At 34.5% G+C, this 18,315-nt stretch overlaps 1 protein-coding gene across 2 annotated transcripts in view; it reads left to right on the top strand.

Annotated features, from left to right (window-relative positions):
- The window catches only part of LOC138711805 (alpha-tocopherol transfer protein-like), a 108,588-nt gene that overhangs the window by 41,893 nt on the left and 48,380 nt on the right, over positions 1-18,315 (top strand). For both annotated transcript variants that reach the window (XM_069843049.1, XM_069843050.1), the window contains exon 3: positions 3,006-3,174. In XM_069843049.1, the coding sequence (XP_069699150.1) occupies positions 3,006-3,174 (169 nt within the window). The remainder of the gene's footprint in view (positions 1-3,005; positions 3,175-18,315) is intronic.

The following is an 18,315-nucleotide window of genomic DNA, read 5'->3' as shown; positions in this document are numbered from 1 at the left end:
CCGAAGCCTAGTGAAGATCCCGCGTTATCTTCTGGTTTCCTGTTTTGGTGGACTTGTTCCTGTTTGTGTGTAAATTGAGTTGATTGTTCAGGATGAAATGGGGGTGTATTTTTGTATGTTTATAAATGTTATATTGTTCTGAAGGGTCAAGTTTCTGTTTTTATTTTGGCTGGAAGTGCAGTATTTTTATATCAGTCTCTACTTAAGCCACACAGAGCTAGTGTGCACTCAATGTTGGTAGCTTGATGGTTGTCAGCCCACTTTGAGGTCTGTGGATATAGAGGGAAAAATTGGATCGGTGTCTGGTAGAGTTCCCGGGTAGCTCAGTTGGTAGAGCGTTGGTACGTTAAATCAAAGGTCCCGGGTTCGATACCCGGCCCCGGAACAATTTTTCCCTCGAAATTATTCAAATAAACTTTACAGGGAGTTATACCTAAAAGCTTGATTTGCTATGCTATGTGTTTGAAATGAGTCTGTCCGATGTAGAAATCGTTGCAATTATTGCATGAAAGTTTGTGTACACCTGTTACATTGTATTTATTTGTGTGTCTTGTCTGTGTGTTAAGATGTTTTTGTAGTGTCTTTTGAGTTCTGTATGCAATGTTCTATTTTAATTTCTTCAAAAAATGTTGTAATCTTGTATCTGTTCCTTCTTTTCGTATTTTAGTGTGACGTATGTTTTCTTCTTGTGTTCATGTTGCGTTTTCTTGTTTGCGTTTTGTCTTTGTAGACATGTTGTTTATTATTTTAGGGTTGTATAATTTTATTTTGCTATGTACTTGATAATATGAATTTCTTCCTTATAGTCTTGTGGGCTCGTAGGAATGTTGACGAGTCTGTGTACCATAGATTGGCAAGTTGCGTGTTTGTGTTGTTCTGAATGTTTGGTGGTGTTGTGTATGTGTATTACCGTGGTAGTGGTTCTCTGTATATTTTGAACTTATGTTCGTTTCTGTTTTTGTTATTTTGATGTAGCTATAAATATGTATGGATTTGTTGTTTTCTATTTGTAGTGTGTAGTATAGTTTTGGATGTATCTTGTTTTTGTGTCTGTGTAAGTTTTCAAACTGTTTTCTTTGTATACTATTAGTATTTCGTCTACGTATTATTGCTAGCAAATGATGTTGTCCACATGTTTGCTGTTGTCTTTCTTTAGGATGTGTGTCTGATTTACCCTGTGTATGAAAATGTCGGCTAGGATGCTGAAGATGGGTGATCCCATGGGCAGGCCTTCGATCTGAGTGTAGTATTTATTGTTGTATGTGAAGTAATTTTGCTTGGTGATAGTGTCTGTAATTTGGAGATTTCTTCCATGTCTGAAATCCGTAGAATAGTCAGCGAATTTGGGTGGAGAGAAAGAGAAGCGAATGGCTGCTGAGAGGTAACATGCGTGTTGACAGATAGTAATACTGTATTAACGGAAAGTGTGACATCTTAATTGCAGTTGAGTTCAGATAGAAGTGATCCCCTCTCCGCAGTTCCTCGTTGGCTTCAGGCAATGGCTGCATTCAGCTGCGACAGCAGTAATTCAGCAATTCATTTTTTCTGAGTTACAGCAACTGTGAGTGGCTGAACGACCAGATTCCAGGATGTCCGCTGTGTTTACAAAAAGAAACACATCATTGTTCCGACTACTCCGGAATATAAGCCATCATTGGTTGTTGCCTAGCGCCTACATTTTCGTTGGCTTGCAGCGAAATAAATGTTGCTATGAAATATGGCGGCCACTATTTTAGCGCTGTCGGTCAGCAAAGCGTTCAATCCAGTCGCTATTTCAGCGCTAGCCCAGCGTTGTCCCGGCTGAACGCAGGCAATGCCTTCCCCCAGATCGATCATTGACCTAGCCCCATCCATTCAGCACTCGTGCACAGGCCTTCTTTCCTATATTTTACAGATTTCAGATACTGAGTATAGTAATATGTAACCCATTTCCGTAAAGTGGTTTTCTAACTCAAATTGTTTGTTTTCGTGTTATTCTTGCATATCACAGAATTTTCTAGCAATTTTTCTTCCACCATATGTACAGTTTATATATATAATATATACACACATATATAGCCTATATAGATTGAACCGTAAATATTAACTTCAATTTCAGGAGGTTATTTTCTGATAAATTTCAAACAAAAGAGTTAAACTCGTTTTTGCTTCCTTTTCGAAATAAAAATTGTTTCATGTGAAACATTTCATAGCATGTTTAGGAAAGCCATTGGTTTTAGTCCCAATATGCTCAGTCAATTTAAGAGAATTGATGGTAATAACTGATTGAAATGATTTTATTTTTCTCCTTTAAATACACATGAATTTGATCCGAACAAAATGTAACATTGTAAAATTAATTTGTAGAAAGAGATATTACATTTGTTTAGATAAATTTGCTGCACATTTAAGGAATGAAATTAAAATTCTATAACTCATTTATTATTTTATCATAACACAATGCCCTGTTAAATTGTCTGACCATAATGGGATTTAAATCTATGGCTTTAGCAAAACATGTTATAAAATTTATCATACAAAACAATTTTTATCTCGAAAATAAAGGAACAACCAGTTTTTTGTTCATATGTCTGGAAGAATACGAAATACGAAAAGCCTGAAATCCCATAAGGGCAACGGCCTCCTACAGGAGAGTGTAGGGTGAGCTGAAGGTCTACTACACTTGGGGAGCCAGTCCAAGAGAGCTTACACTATACACTTACAAACTAAACACATAAACAAATTATACTAACTAAACACCAGCCCCTGGAAGAATAGCCCCTTAAAATTAGTGACACTGCTTACGGTTTATCCTGTGTGTGTATAAATCAGAAAAATAAATAATTTAATATTCTAAATGTAGTATAAATCTATTACCGAAAGCAACTCTGAGCAAACATACGAATATGATAACTAAATAATCATAGTTTATATTAAAGACATTTCTGACTAAGAAGCAGAAATCACACAGTGCACAGAGGTGATCAAACTTTCTTCTTATTCGATTGAATTTTCTTTGTCTTTAGGCAGTTTACATGAGGCCCGATTAGAACGCTGGTTGATACGCTGCAAGAACAGCATGGAGAGAACCAAGCAGTCCGTAGACATGTACTACACATTGAAGTCTCTCTCGCCTGAAATGATGTCGGATTGGAACTTACAGAGCAAGTGGTTTAAAACTGTCAGTAAATTAGCGTAAGTGGACTCCTGGATTTGTTATATTGAATAGAATTGAATTTACGGGAGTGGGGCACTATGGCCCAGCACTGCAACCTGTTACGGTCTATTTTGCTAACCCTCAGGCTAGGCGCATTCCCAAACACACACCGGCCGACTACACTAAGATTCGCTGCGTACCCAGGAGTCGAGCAGGCAACCGCCTCGTAGCTAGGCCAGCCCCCTCCGTACGTCACCAGCCGGTGATCGGGGAATGCTATCAGCCTATTCCGAATCTCACCGGTTCGGTGGACAACAATGACGTCACGCTGTAGCGAAATAGGAACAAAACTGCTGGAAGGATCGATGGCTGTCATGGCGACTGTATAAGTTGTTATCTGTGCTACGCTAGCAAATTTTTGCGAAATTTCCGTACTGCCATCTCGTTCAAAGAAAAGAGAGCATAAACAATTTATTTCTTGAACCGGTAGTAATAACTGGTCCGTTGATATGTTCGCTCATAAGCCATTAACATATTGTTTTTACGTTGTGCTCATTACAAACAATACAGCAGAACTAAAGCAGAACACACCGCCATGACACAACAGAGCACGAGTCATTCGTCTGCTAATTCCCGCCCTATACAAGAACCAATCAGATTCACTGATGGCGGCTGATGGAGACTGCCACAACCTCTGCAAGCTGATGGCACCGGTGCGACACTGGTGGAACATCAGTCACGCCATTGGTGAAATCTGGAACACCGTGATGCCATCAGATGCTCAGTGCTGAGATTCGGAATACGCTCTATGGAATGATGACGAAATGGAAAAATGGTGACGCAATGATATAAATGACTAATATGGGGAAAAACGGGAGAACCACGAGAAAAATCCCAACTGCGACCCACAAGTGTCAGTATGGAATTTTTAAATGGAAAACACCAGACCTGACCGGGACTCGTACCCGAGCGCCTGTGTGACAGGTCTGACCACTCAACCACCGCAAGGCGTTTTTCTTATATTTTAATGCAAATCTTATTTACTAATGTACAAACCGAGCTACTTGTATTTCATTTTTATGAGACCGCCGTTGATCACATATCACCACATTACTTTACTTACTTTTGGAATTTAAAGTACAGGAAAATTTACAACTATACAGTCTGTACTAAAGCAAAGGAAAATAAATATTCCGCAATTTCTTAAGCTTCGGTGATACGAAAAATTATGACGAAGCCAAAAATATATTTTGAATGTTCACAGAAATGCACATTTTCAGCAGTAATAGACCGAAAAAATGCTTTTTCACATTCTTTCTGTCTGCTTTTCTTTGGAGATCGATTTGTTATGGGTGTGCAAGACTTACGAGAGAAATATTTTTTTTTTTCCTAACTGCCTAAGTAACATGACATTAAAATTTCCTTCGGCGACAAAGAGTTATATAGATAATATCTATAAAATTCACCAAGTTATGCATTACAATGTTTTGCATGTAGTTGTATCGCTCATATTGATTTTTAACTCTGCTTATAGTAATTATTATGAGTTTTAATTTTCAGATAATATGTGATAGTTGTTTTAAGATAGCTATGAAACTGATCAATTTATGTATTAATTATCCTGCAATGCAAATGCAATACCAGCCAGCAGTCTATAAGTTTATCTCTAATTTTCTAAAAACTCTATTTTTTTTTAATTCTTAAAATCACAAATTCACAATAATTATTATTTTCAGATAATAATATAAAATTTTACATGGCACTTTTTCTCAGTAAGATGAAAGGACTGTAGCTCAATCTTTGCTCTATCGGTTTAAAAAAATTGAAATTTTGTTAAAATTTCAGTAAACGAAAAAATTTTCTTCTCCTTCAGTGCACAAATTCTAACCACTGAGCTTGAGCTTCTTGACACGGATGTTATTATTATTATTATTATTATTATTATTATTATTATTATTATTATTATATTCATTATTATTATTTTCATTATTATCATCACCATTATTATTATTATTATTATTATTATTATTATTATTATTACTACTTTTATTGCAAAACAATGATTACTAAAATATATTAAAATACTTAGGATTTATTTTTAAGTAGTAGTTTGTTTCAAAGCCGGAAACAAAATTTTGGCCATCTATATTTTTCAAGTCCCTACTTCGCATACTCAGAGCTTACTCAGGCGACCCAAATTTTGTTTCAGGTTATGTACAAACTGGAAAATAACAATTCTGGAGATTAACAATTCCAAAAACTATTTCTGTAGGCAATTTTTCCCCCTTTTAGTTCGAAGAGAAATTTTCAGACATTAAGCACATAAAAAGTCATAAAAATTGAGCTTAAGGATAATGAAGGAATAAAATTTATGAAAAATAAATTTTTAACGGTCTATGTAATCCCTGAACTATTAACTCTGGTCTGATCACCCTTTTTCGGACGTCATTACTGCTCACTGGGTATGTTGTCACCAGACGACTTTTCTCTCCTTCCTACCGCTACTACAGGAAATTTAAGCTTTTGTCTTTGAATAGCACAATCTATTATTAGATTATTACACAAAACTACACAAGAAAATCGAGTCATCTGGGGTGTCGCGTCATCCCGGGGAGCATTGCAGGATTATAAGTTTTGTCAATTTGGTTATTTCGAAGCTAGTTCCAGTTCTTTGAAAATTGCATGGCTACCTATTTTTAATATTGTAAAGCGTGCTTTGATATGTGAATTGTGTGCGACTGTGCTGATAAAGTGGATACAATTATGTAACTTTTCTATACGCTAATTTGTCTTAAGTAATGGCAAAAGTAAATCATTTTAAATTGTTGTAAATAATATGTCTATGACTAAGTTCCTAAACTTGACAAGAAAACATATAAACCAGGTCCTGGCAGGATTCATATATCCTGCTAATTATGGAAAATGTTTATGAAATTTGCGTGCTGAAATGAATTTACGTAGTTCATTAGTACGGACGGGAAAAACCTCTCGCAAGTTGGTTATTTATTTTCTAATGACACTGAAGGAAATGCAATAAGGCTATTTGTTTTCTAATGACATAGAAGCAAATACAATTAGGCTAATGACATCTTCGACTAAAATTAATAAAGAGACAACAGAGAGGAAAAAAAAGTTGAGTATCTAGTGCTGTTCAGAGAAGCGACCACAACTGGCGGAGCAATCGTTGGTTACGACTAACTTTCTCCTCTGGTTATTGCTGGTATCAATCAATGAATCAATCATGTTTATTTATCAAAATTACAATAACGTAATTATAGACAATGGTCAATAAAAAGAAACAGATTAAAATTCCAAGTTCACATGGCTGTCAAAAAATTCATTAATATGATAAAAAAGATTATCTAAAAGCCATTTTTAAAACAAATTTAATTCTAAACAAGGTAATGAGTGGGCATTCTTAGGCAATCTATTAAACATATTATCTAAAGAAATAACATTGAACCATTTCTTGGTCTTTGTCAACCTGACTATAGGTGTTACAATATAGGTAATGATTATTTCTAGTACAATACTTGTAAAGCTGGGATTGAGAAGTACAGTATGACTATTTAAATTAATCTTGGTGTAGACTAGTCATAAATATATTGATTAATCACAGTACGAATATTAGCATTACGAAATAAAGTTCGACAATGGGCATTAAAATATGAGTTAGTAATAATACGTAATGCTTTTTTCTGCAATATTAGAACACTATTAATATTAGCACCGTTACCCCACAAAGAAATATCATAATGTAATACACTATGGAAAAATGTATAATAGCATTCTTTCAAATATCTATTAGGTACAAGAGCTTTTAATTTACACAAAAGATAACCTTTTGCACACAATCGTAATGTACCCCGCCCAAGTACGTTTTGAATCTCATGTAATACGAAGAATTTTAACTTCTGAAATCATTTCATTACGAAAATGATTTAATGAAAGTAGTATCCGCTGAGTTTTAGATCTATTAAGCTTCAACCCATTACCTTCAAACCAACCAGCACCATCACATAAATAGGAATCCATTAATAAAGACAGATGATGTATGTCATACGTAATAGGCAAAAAGGAAGTATCATCAGCAAAAAGGACTGTGCCACAATTTATATTAAAAGATAGATCATTAATCATAATAAGGAATAGTACAGGACCCACAACAGATCCTTGAGAAACTCCAATATTAACATTAACAGCATTAGAAAATTCCTCATTAATACATGTATTTTGGGTATGATTATGTAAATAAGGTCTCATTAGGCCCTATTCTTTCCTTCTGATTCCATAGAATTGAAGTTTGGATCAAATGGTTTCATGAGATACACAGTCAAAAGCCTTGCACAGGTCACAAAGTGTAGACATAGTATTGTTTAGCCTTTCAAAACGAGTAACAACAGCCCACTAAATAATTAAGTGCATCAAGGGTGCATAATCCTGATCGAAAACGATATTGTGAATTGGAAAATAGATTATTAGATTCAAAATACAGAGTGAACTTCTTATTTATGATAATTTCAATTATCTTAAAAAAACAGGAACTATTGACATAGGTCTAAAACTCTCCATTTTTAGAGGGATCACTTTTGTTAAAAACAGAAATGGTTTTATTTACCTTTGAGGATTCAGGGAAAACACCATTTGATAAACACCCATTAATACAACAAGTTAATGGTTCGATGATGGAATAAATAACATACTTAATACAATCAATATTAATATCATATAAAACTTTACATGTAGAATTTTTGAGATCAAAAACTATTTTTATAACTTCTTCTTGAATAACAAATTTCCATTTAAAATCTGTTTCAATAATGAATGCAGCACGTATTAAAAAGATAGTCCATAGATGTGGCATTATAACGATTAACCGTTTCTGAAATATGTTTAGCAGAATTTATGAAAAATTATTAAACTCATCAATATTAAATCCATAGTTGCAAATGCAAATTATTACATTCAGTATTTATAACATGCCAAACCGCTTTGCATTTCTTAGAAGATGAATCGATATAAGATTCATTAAATTCACGTTTCGCCTGTTTTTGGGTCAATGCATACTCCTTTTTAGTTGGAGTATTTAAAGCTTTGACATCAGTAATATTAACTTTATAATAATTTGCCCACTCAAGATCGCTATAGATTTTCTATAAACGATCTTTTAAAATACTCAAATCCTTCGTATACCAACCCATCGTTTGTGTACGAGTTTTGTTTGCATTAATACTATTCGCACTAACATGTGTAACGGGAAAAAATAGTTGAATCCATATAAAAATACAGCAAAGAAAGTGTCAAAATTGCACTTAATATTGAAATTAAATTCAAATCAATAGAATATAAATAGTCCATAAAATATAGAATGTTGTTACTACTAAATTTACGTACGATACTTCTCTTAGTATTGGACATAGAATCACGAAGTACAATTTCAGTGGACAAACCATTGTGATTAGAAAAAGGAAAATTAAAATAGTAGAACTTATTAAAGGTCTAGATATATTGGTAACAATGTTATCAAGACAAGATTCCCCCTAGTAGGGTTGGTACAGTAACAATTATGAGCTCTCAAAATGTTAAAAAATTTAATTTAAATCTGTATTAATATTAACATCTATATTAAAATCACCACATAAAACATAGGGCAAATTAAAAGAATTCAAAAATATAAACAACGTCTCCAATAACAAAGCAAAAGTTTGTCGCCTCTAGTGGAGCAATATATCGATAATAAAATCGTATTAAAACTAGATATAAACAGCAGCAACCTCAAAATGTTTTCGTAAAAAACTTGTCAACATCAATAGTCCTATAGTCAATGTTTACATCGAGAAAAATAGCAACACCAACATGCAACTTGATTTCTCTACAGAATTTAGCAACACGAGTGTAAAAATGTAATTTAATAAAATCAATCTTATAAGATTTACACCAATGTCCCATTAAACACTCAGTTAAGAATTTATTTTCATGTAATAGAATTTCCAGTTCACCAATTATGTTACATATAGTTAGTTAGTTAGTTAGTTAGTTAGTTAGTTAGTTAGTTAGTTAGTTAGTTAGTTAGTTAGTTAGTTAGTTAGTTAGTCAGTTAGTTCTTCAGTCGGTCGGAGGTCGGTCGGTCGGTTTTAAGAAGGGCGCGTCAGTTACTATGGCTATTTAAGCCTTTATCTAAAAATCCTTCACGAAACAGAACCACGATACAATAACCAGAATGCTTAAGAGAACTAAAAAGAATTGTCACGGTTAAAACGAGGTGATGCATAAAAATCATAAAAGTGAGCAGTTACTATACCCTAGCTGACATTTAAAAAGAAACAATAACATAATAAAACAAATGCCATCAGAAATAAATTATCTGGCGCATTTATAAAATGCTCGGATGTAAAAGGTCCGATAGCCAAGATTGTAAAAAACATATGCTAAACAATTAATGTAACCTCCGAATGTAAAGGGTTCGAAGGATAAGTAAAACAGGTCATTATAAAATTAAACCACCCTGTCAAGTCCTATATTCGATTTTAAAATCGAAAAACTGTATTTGTGCAATTAAAATCATTTCCAAGAGCGTTACGCAGAGTCGGCTGAATTCCATATTTCCGACGGACACAGTCATATTTTCTACACTGTAATAAAAAATGTTCCACCGTAAGTGGAACATGGCATGCATCACACTCCGGCTGAAGCTCGCCACGTAGGAGATGGCCATGTATCGGATGACAGTGGCCAATCCTCAACCGGGTGAGTAAAACTTCTTCGTGTCGTGACGCTCTTGTGGACAAATCCCAAACTCTAACAGTATTCTTTATTCTTCGTAATTTATTTCTCTCTTGTGCAGACCATTATCCTTCCCATTGCCATCATATAGTATCTTTCGGGCAATTTTGAATGTCTTGCCACCTCTCACGCCAATACATCTCAGACCCATTCATATCACCGTCTCTTCCTGCAGCATCCGCTGCCTTGTTACAAGGGATGCGAACATGACCCGGAGTCCACACTACTCTAATCCCATAATCAGAGTTTAGGAGAGTGTGGAAAAGTTCCTGGGTTCTCAACACAAACGGATCATCAGAATTCAAACGCTGCAGCGACTGAATGCACTTAAAGAGTCGGAGCAGATAAGGAATCTGCCCCCAGGGTTGTTGCCCATCGGTTTAAGTTATCCTTCATACCTTCCGCTATAATCTCTGCAATTTGTGCTTCAATGTAGCATCTGCCGAGGTTAGACTAGATGTTTGAATTAACCATTGCACTGTGGATTTCTGCTGCAGAATAATGGTAGGTATCCTCCAGGACTATTCCATGTTTTATGAATGTATAACGTAAAATAATTAGTATAGATATTTTACTTGAAAATAACTATTTACAGTATACAAATTGTTTTTAAAATATACGAGTATGACACTTTTTACTATACCAATTACCGACAGGAAGTAGCTATAATTACATTCTTCGCATAGCCTGTTATTGAAATAAATCACAGTTGCTCGGTAACAATAGAAGTGTGACTATGCGGGTGATGAAATTAGGCTATTATAACGGACATAACTCTATGTAATTCTCAGTCGTGTACGCAGAATTTTATCAAGTGTGGTGGGTTATTACTGAAATTGTTTGCAATTCACATTATCGGTTTTTAAATTTTATATTATTATTATTATTATTATTATTATTATTATTATTATCATTATCATTATTATTATTATCATTATTATTATTATTATCATTATTAAGTTACGGTATATATATTAATAAATTATACTACGTTCTAATAGAACATGTTATTCATGAATATTCTTATAACTTGTTTAATTTTGTACAACAAAAATGCTTCTGTCATTATTACACTTATACAATAATCATTCAGCAACAGTTATTTGTATGTGATAGGTAAGAACTTTACTTTATATAACAGGAAAATCCATGGAGACAATCAACTACATTGAAATAAATTTAATTGAAATCGATAATGGAACACAGAACTCACCAAAGTTGAAGAATAAATGTGGTATGATGAAGAATATATTGGAGGAGTAGGAGGATTATGTCAATGTAGATTTCGTTTCTCAGAAAGTGAATGAATATATTGAAGAAGGAGTAGGAAAATTATGCCTTATGTTGATGTAGATTTTGTTAATCTTAAAGTGAAAAATTAGAGAAGGAACAACGTTTATGGATAAGGAATACTCTAATACAGAGTACAGTACCGTACATGTCTTATTTTTAAGTTCAAGGTGGTGGGGGGTTCAAATCCGGTAACCTCCCCTTGTGTACGCCCCTGGTTATTTGAAAACTCATATTTCGTTAAATATTGGCCCTATAAAAATTTTTCTAATAGTAAGACTTATCGGAAACATTTTTAAAGCAACGTTTGTTATGTAATATTATCCTAAGATATCCATGTTAAGCGAAATATTTCGATTTATTTACTTCAGTCCTCTTTATAACCCCTTTTTAGAAGAGTATTTTGAATGCCATAAAGCCTAAAATCTATGTGGGACATAGCCTATTTCATATACCAATGTCCTAAAAAAATCAGTTCGCCATTAACGCGTGAAAAGTTAACAAACATACGGACATACAAACAAAAATGTCAGAAATGTTATTTTCGGTTTCGGGACCGTTCACTATACATATTAACATCAATTATTTTTTTAAAGCGAAAATTACTACAAAAATTTATGTTACAGTTTTATTATTAGTATAGATTGTGTTTTATTTATTTATAATACGTACGAATATATTTTGTGAAAGTTTTGTAATATTATTAATAAGGAAAATTAACTATACTCATTAATGTCCGTAACTTCGCAAGATAAGTGCCTGACATTCTTACGCAGTAAAACATAGAGGCGCAAGGAGAGGAGGAAGTAAGACGAAAGTCACCGAACATTTGTAAGGAAGGGGAAAGACTGGACAAACGCAAAGGGAGCATCGGTTCTACAGAGACTCGGCCAACTAGAGCCGAACATAAAGGTCTCTGACCGGTTTTCAATAGACAAGGTTATTTTAGCTTAATGCTTCATTTCCACGTACAGGCCTGTTACTTTATGGTGACAGCTCTGGCCTGGCGACGCAGTGGTTTGGGCGAGTTCACTGTTTGTTCGAAGGGGTGGGTGTTCCTTTAGTCTTCCCCTGGCTGCGCTAGAGTTCACATCTCGGGAGCAGTGGCGTGTGGTTATAAATAATCCTGGTGGTGCACAAATATTTATTATGATTATCATATTATTATTATTACACCCTATTATTATTATCATTATTATTATTATCATTATCATTATTTGTACTAACTACTCCATAACTATTAACATATGTTATATAGGTATAGATTTACATAATTTTGTTAGTCAAGAAATTGCAGTTAATTAGTTTCCTATGTAGGTCCATTAATAGCAAAGTAAAATGTTGAACTTCTATTGCAACACACCGTAAATAATATTGTTTTAGCTATATTGCGTTTTATAACAAAGTTCATCATCAGCCTTATCTGCTAAAAAGTCAACAGCATTCTTTATTTCTTTGAAATCTCATCATGGCATACACGCAAAATGGCTTGAAGGACTTCGTTCTGTATAGTGTTTGATGTGTTCTTAAACACTTTTGCTGTTTCCAAATGTTCCTTAAGAGTGCGTCTAATTCAGAACTTTTAAATTGATGAGGTCAAGAAAAATACTAGCGTTTAAAGATGAGTCTCCGTCATCGTGACCTCTTAAAGCCAACTCAAAAGCTCCACAAAACCGCACGCACATATCTGTTCTTGGTAACTTTATCATTGTGAAGTTCAACAATCCAATATTAAATCCAATTGTGTCTGTATGTTTGTTTGAACCAATACTGCTACTTTAACATTATTGTTGATGTGTGCAGCTGAAGAATCGTGTTTTTTAATTCTTTCATTCATGTGCTTCAAATCAATCATACCTGCAGAAAGATAATCAAAATTATGTAGTTACTACGCACAGTCCAAAATTCAAACAGAAAAATAAATAAAATTCATAAAACGTACTTGTTTTTGTCAATAAATTATCGCCGTCGAACAATTGGCAAGCAAAACAAAATACTGCGTATTTTATATTGTAGCCGAATATTGCTTTTTCGTAAGTCCGAATGTTCAATTTTCTTTTTTCTTCTCTATTACTATGCTTCGCCACTTGTAATTTTAATTCACGTGTAGGTGTATCCATCTTCTTTATTTTGATCTTTTCGTGTAAAGGTCTTACAGAAAATTACATATTTAAAAGATTTTGCACACTATTCATTGTAACATTTGTGATGTAACGATCTAACGACTACTGCAGACAGCTTGAGAACACATCTGAAAGTGCTCCTAACCCCTCTTATGCACATTGTACTGCCTCCCTACCATGCTCCAAAGCCTGCCAGTGAAACAGCACTACTGCGCATGCTCCAATGGAACAGTGTGCCGCAAGTGTCGAGCGGTAAACATAATTCCCAGGCGTCAACAAGACCAGTATACCGTGCAGTGTTATTTTTACGTAGTATTATAATAAAGAATTATGTTGCTCACATAGTCTACTGCAGCTCATTGATATAACTTTAAAAACGTGTTATTTGATGAGGTGGTGCACTGCTCCTGTGCTCCTTAAGAGAAATCGCCACTGCTCGGGAGCGTTAGTGTGTGCGTACAGTCGCGCTAAGGACTTACTACACCACCACTGTCTTGTATATTGCAATTTAGTGTGTTTGTTACGTACATTTCATTTAGTTACTTAAATAGTTGTAGTGCTTCTGTTTTGTATTGTTTAGTATGTAGTATTTATTGTCTAGATTCACTGCTATTTTCTGTTTGCGAAAATGCTGCCTGTTAGAAACAAACTGAAAGGTCGTGTATTGCATTCGCAGTCGCGAGAAGTCGTGAGCAACGTGTAGCGCTTTATGAAGATAGCTTCGGAAGAAAAAACGTAACAATTGTTGGAAAACTTGTAGCAGAGTTTACCGCTGTGTCTGAGAGCTGTGTTAGCCAAATAATAAGGGAGAGTAAAGACATTGATAATCGGCGCCAAAATCAACTGTGGACAACTTTAATGAAGCTGTCATAAGACGAACCAAAGCACGAGTTCTATATTTCACAGAAATAGCGGCCCACACTTAAAAAAATATATATATTATTGAAATTGAAAGACTGTCGACTTTCAGGGAGGTATCTCGACTTTGAGGAAAGTTATTTTGAAATTAGGATTTCATTGAAAAAAAAAAACACAAATAATCGCCAAATTTTGGTCGAGCATCACAGCATTAGGGCCAAAAGTTTGCAGTATTTCAGAAAAATAAAGAAGTACAGAGAAGAAGGCCGCTCCATTTTTACGTGGATGATGATGATGATTATGATGATGGTGGTGGTGGTGGTGGTGGTGGTGGTGGTGGTGGTGGTGATGGGAAAGGTAACAGTGAAGCACTGATGAACATTACCGATATTTCCGCGTGAGTATATTTCATTGTTAATTAGTTAAATTGTTAAATATAGTGATTCGATTGCTGCTCAGTGTATTTCCACATTAGTGTTTATTAGTGATTATTGTTCCGAACTGCTGCTCATTGTATTTCCACATTGGTTTACTTCTTTATTGTTTATTATTGTTCCGAACTCCTGCTAATTGCATTTCCATTAGTTTACTACTTTAGTGTTTATTAGTGATTATTGTTCCAAACTGCTGCTCACTGTATTTCCACATTAGTTTGCTTCTTTAGTGTTTATTATTGTTCCGAACTGTTGCTCATTGTATTTCCATGTTAGTTTACTTCTTTAGTGTTTATTAGCGACTATTGTTCCGGAGTATGAAGTGAACACAGTGACAGCAGCTCAAAATTATGCAGACGCTACAACGTGAGACTTCATTTCTAATATGACTGTATTTCCCTCCCTCCATTCGCTCCGTCTCGGATCGGTCTCCCTCCCACAGTCGAACCTTCTCCTCTCTCGCGTCAACGATCTGTCACCATAAAGTAACTGGGCTGTAATGTTGTGATGCTAATGAAGTAGGGCGAAGTTCGTAGTATCTTGATATTCCCTCTCATGTTCGAACATTACATAGCACTACTCCCAGTCACTAAAGAACCCCGAATTTCTGTATAATTTTAACACTAATTAAGATATTGCAATGAAATTTGAAGCCGATATACCTCTCTTTGAGACAAATGTGAAAACATCATGAAATATGCTAGAAGTTGGCTGATTGGAGGACCACTACCTACTTGATATAACAAAAGCGAAGCGGACCGCACCACACATTACATTACATTTCTCACACAACGAAGGTACGTCTGTTCAAATTTCATTGTAATATCTTCATTGGTATTGGAATTATTAAGGAAATTAAACGCCGGGTTCCTTAGCTAGAGGAACATCAGAATAAGAAAGATGTGTAGGTGTAGGGGAGACCCGGGCAAAACGAATAACCCGGGCAAAGAGAATAATGCATATTTCTTAGAAACGCCAAAAGGTAGCCCTTTCTGCTATGTTAGGGAAGAATCCCTACCAGATTTTGTTGCAGGAACTGACTTGTCGTCATTCTAGCTAGTGAGAGAAAAAGTCAGCGTGTGTTTGAAGAAAATTGGCGGTTTTCTTAAAATATTTCAAGGTAAGAGAAACAAATGTACAACACACAATACTGCAGAAACTCTTTGTTATGTGATAGTAATATATAGGCGATACGATTACTTCTGAAGTGCCGTACTTACGAACAAGATTATTGACGTTCATGTTTGTATAATTTTAAATGAAAAGCGAAGTGGCGTCTGCGGGCAAAGTGAATAGGGCAAAGTGGATAACTTATCCGCTTGCCCTGCCATCTTTATTTGACTATATAAGTATTAGCTGTATTTTTGTGTGTATTTGTCTACTGTAATAAAGCGTGTTAGATCATTTTGCATAGTGGAGGCATTAAGGCACACTAATTAAATTATAAATCAGCAACACTGATCTTAATTTTTACTTAAAAAGGTCGTAATGTGTTTTCAGATGGTTAAATTTTTCAAGAGGAAGATGGTACAAGCCAAATGGTCTGAAGAAATCATGAAGAAAGCACTTGAAGAAATAAAATCTTCCAATCAGTGGTTCTGCTATCTGGCCATACAACCATAATGTTTGTGTTGATGAAGATTTTACTCCAGATCAACTTACAGATCGCCCACTTGAGACAGAAATCAGCGAAACGACAGCTGGCTCAGATTTAACAAATTCTGCGGTGCCAGCTTCTTCAGCGGCTGAAGAAACAGTTAATTCTCACTCAGAATCAACTACCCCTGTGATGTCTTCTTCACAGATTGAAGAAATATTGAATACAGCAATGCACTCAGGTTTTCAGTTCTGGGTACACCAAAACCCTCAACATCGTCAGCAGGAGAACGCAAGTCATTTCTTCTGATTTAGACCAGTGCCAAAAGTGGATGCTCGAAAGATACGAGGTAAACGAATAAAATGTCAGCACTCTGAAGCTTTTACATTTATACCGATTAAAAACGTTGAAAGAGAAATAACTTATGGGGAGGAGCAAAATCAGAAGAAATCCAAGTCTTCAGTGCCAGTGAAATGCCGACTTGTTCAAATTTGTATTTTGTACTAATCTAACGTGCTGTAAAGGGCTGTAATAACATTTCTCATCGTGTCATATGCCTCATTAACATCGTGTTTATGTGTTGATTTAATTTTATTATCAGTGAATAAAAGTTAAATAGAAATGTGAAAATTTTATAGGGATATTCATTTTGCCCGGGTTAATTATTCACTTTGCCTGGGTACCCGGGCAAAGCGAATAATTAACTACATTTTCTTTCTCATATCATATCACTGTCCGAAGGTACGGGAAACGAATTGCTGTTTTTTTATATATGTGGACAACATGTGTCACAACCAATGTCCCGAAGTTTTTATTTGGGGAGCATCAAAATACAGCCAGTGGCATTGTTTATTCTCAGCTTACCTGCTTAGCCCGGGTTTCCCTAAGGTAGCCTACACTGCACTAAGTGAACACGTTAATTCCGCGGATTTACTGGTAATCATTACGAATAGTGAAACAGTCATTTCCTCTACGATTTCTGACGAAGCTCGCGAGAACAAATTAATGTAAAGTTCAATTTTATCGGTGGAATTTCCAAAGGTAAATCAACTTTCTATGCATTGGTAATACCTGAGAGAAGCGATCCTTTTCGTCATTTTTCGCCTATATTTAAGATTTTCTCTTTCTCTGCAGAAGAAAAGCGAAAACTAACAAAGAATACTCTTATGAATTTTATATCACAAAATCACTAATGAATAGAAGATGTAGGCCTATATTTTGGTCAAAAGGAAATCAACAGTGATATAGTCTCATTTATATTTTTATATAGAAATGGTTTTAAAAAAGTATGTATCTTAACGCTGAAGGGATTTACACGATTTTCTGACTACTTCTAGATTTTTTCTCTCTTTTTAATAATTCAACGTGTGATCTAGAAACATTTTTATATGGCTAGGAGAACAATGGTACAAGAATTCTTCATTAAAATACAGAAAGATTAAAGAGAACGTGCAAATAATGGCACAGGAATCGTTTATCTCAATAAAAGAGAAGCGTAATATTCAGATTAAAAGGTACATAGATTATCTTAGAAATATTATAAATAATAATCTCAAATAGAACAACCACCTATTTGAAACTAAATTTAAATCAATTTCTATCATATTTTATTTTATTACAAAGGAAATAATAATAATAATAATAATAATAATAATAATAATAATAGTAATAATAATAATAATATATTATTATTGTTATTATTAGTATTTTAAATTTCCAGAGAGGACGGCCTGACAATAGTTGTTTGGAATTAATATGACACAATATTAGGCCTATATATACAGTATAGACACAATATTAGGCCTATATATACAGTATAGTCATTTTTATATTATATGAGTTACTTTATGAAACGCATAATTGAAGGTTTTAGAACCATAGTGGGCTAAGCGCCATTTAAAAAAAAACCGTATAAAACAAGGGTTAAAGTGAAGCTATCACCATAATTCAATGGAAACACATAGCAAGTAATAATAAAGTATATACATTCGAATTAAATGATATGTCAATCGTCATTAAATTATGGTATTCACTTAACCCTTGCTTTCTCCGTTTTTAATAAATGATGCTATGGCTCTGAACTCTTCAATTATG

This window comes from Periplaneta americana, chromosome 13 (genome assembly GCF_040183065.1).
Source record: "Periplaneta americana isolate PAMFEO1 chromosome 13, P.americana_PAMFEO1_priV1, whole genome shotgun sequence".
Lineage (NCBI taxonomy): Eukaryota > Metazoa > Arthropoda > Insecta > Blattodea > Blattidae > Periplaneta > Periplaneta americana.
The sequence above is the reverse complement of the archived record's forward strand: the minus strand, read 5'-3'. Positions and strand labels throughout refer to the sequence as shown.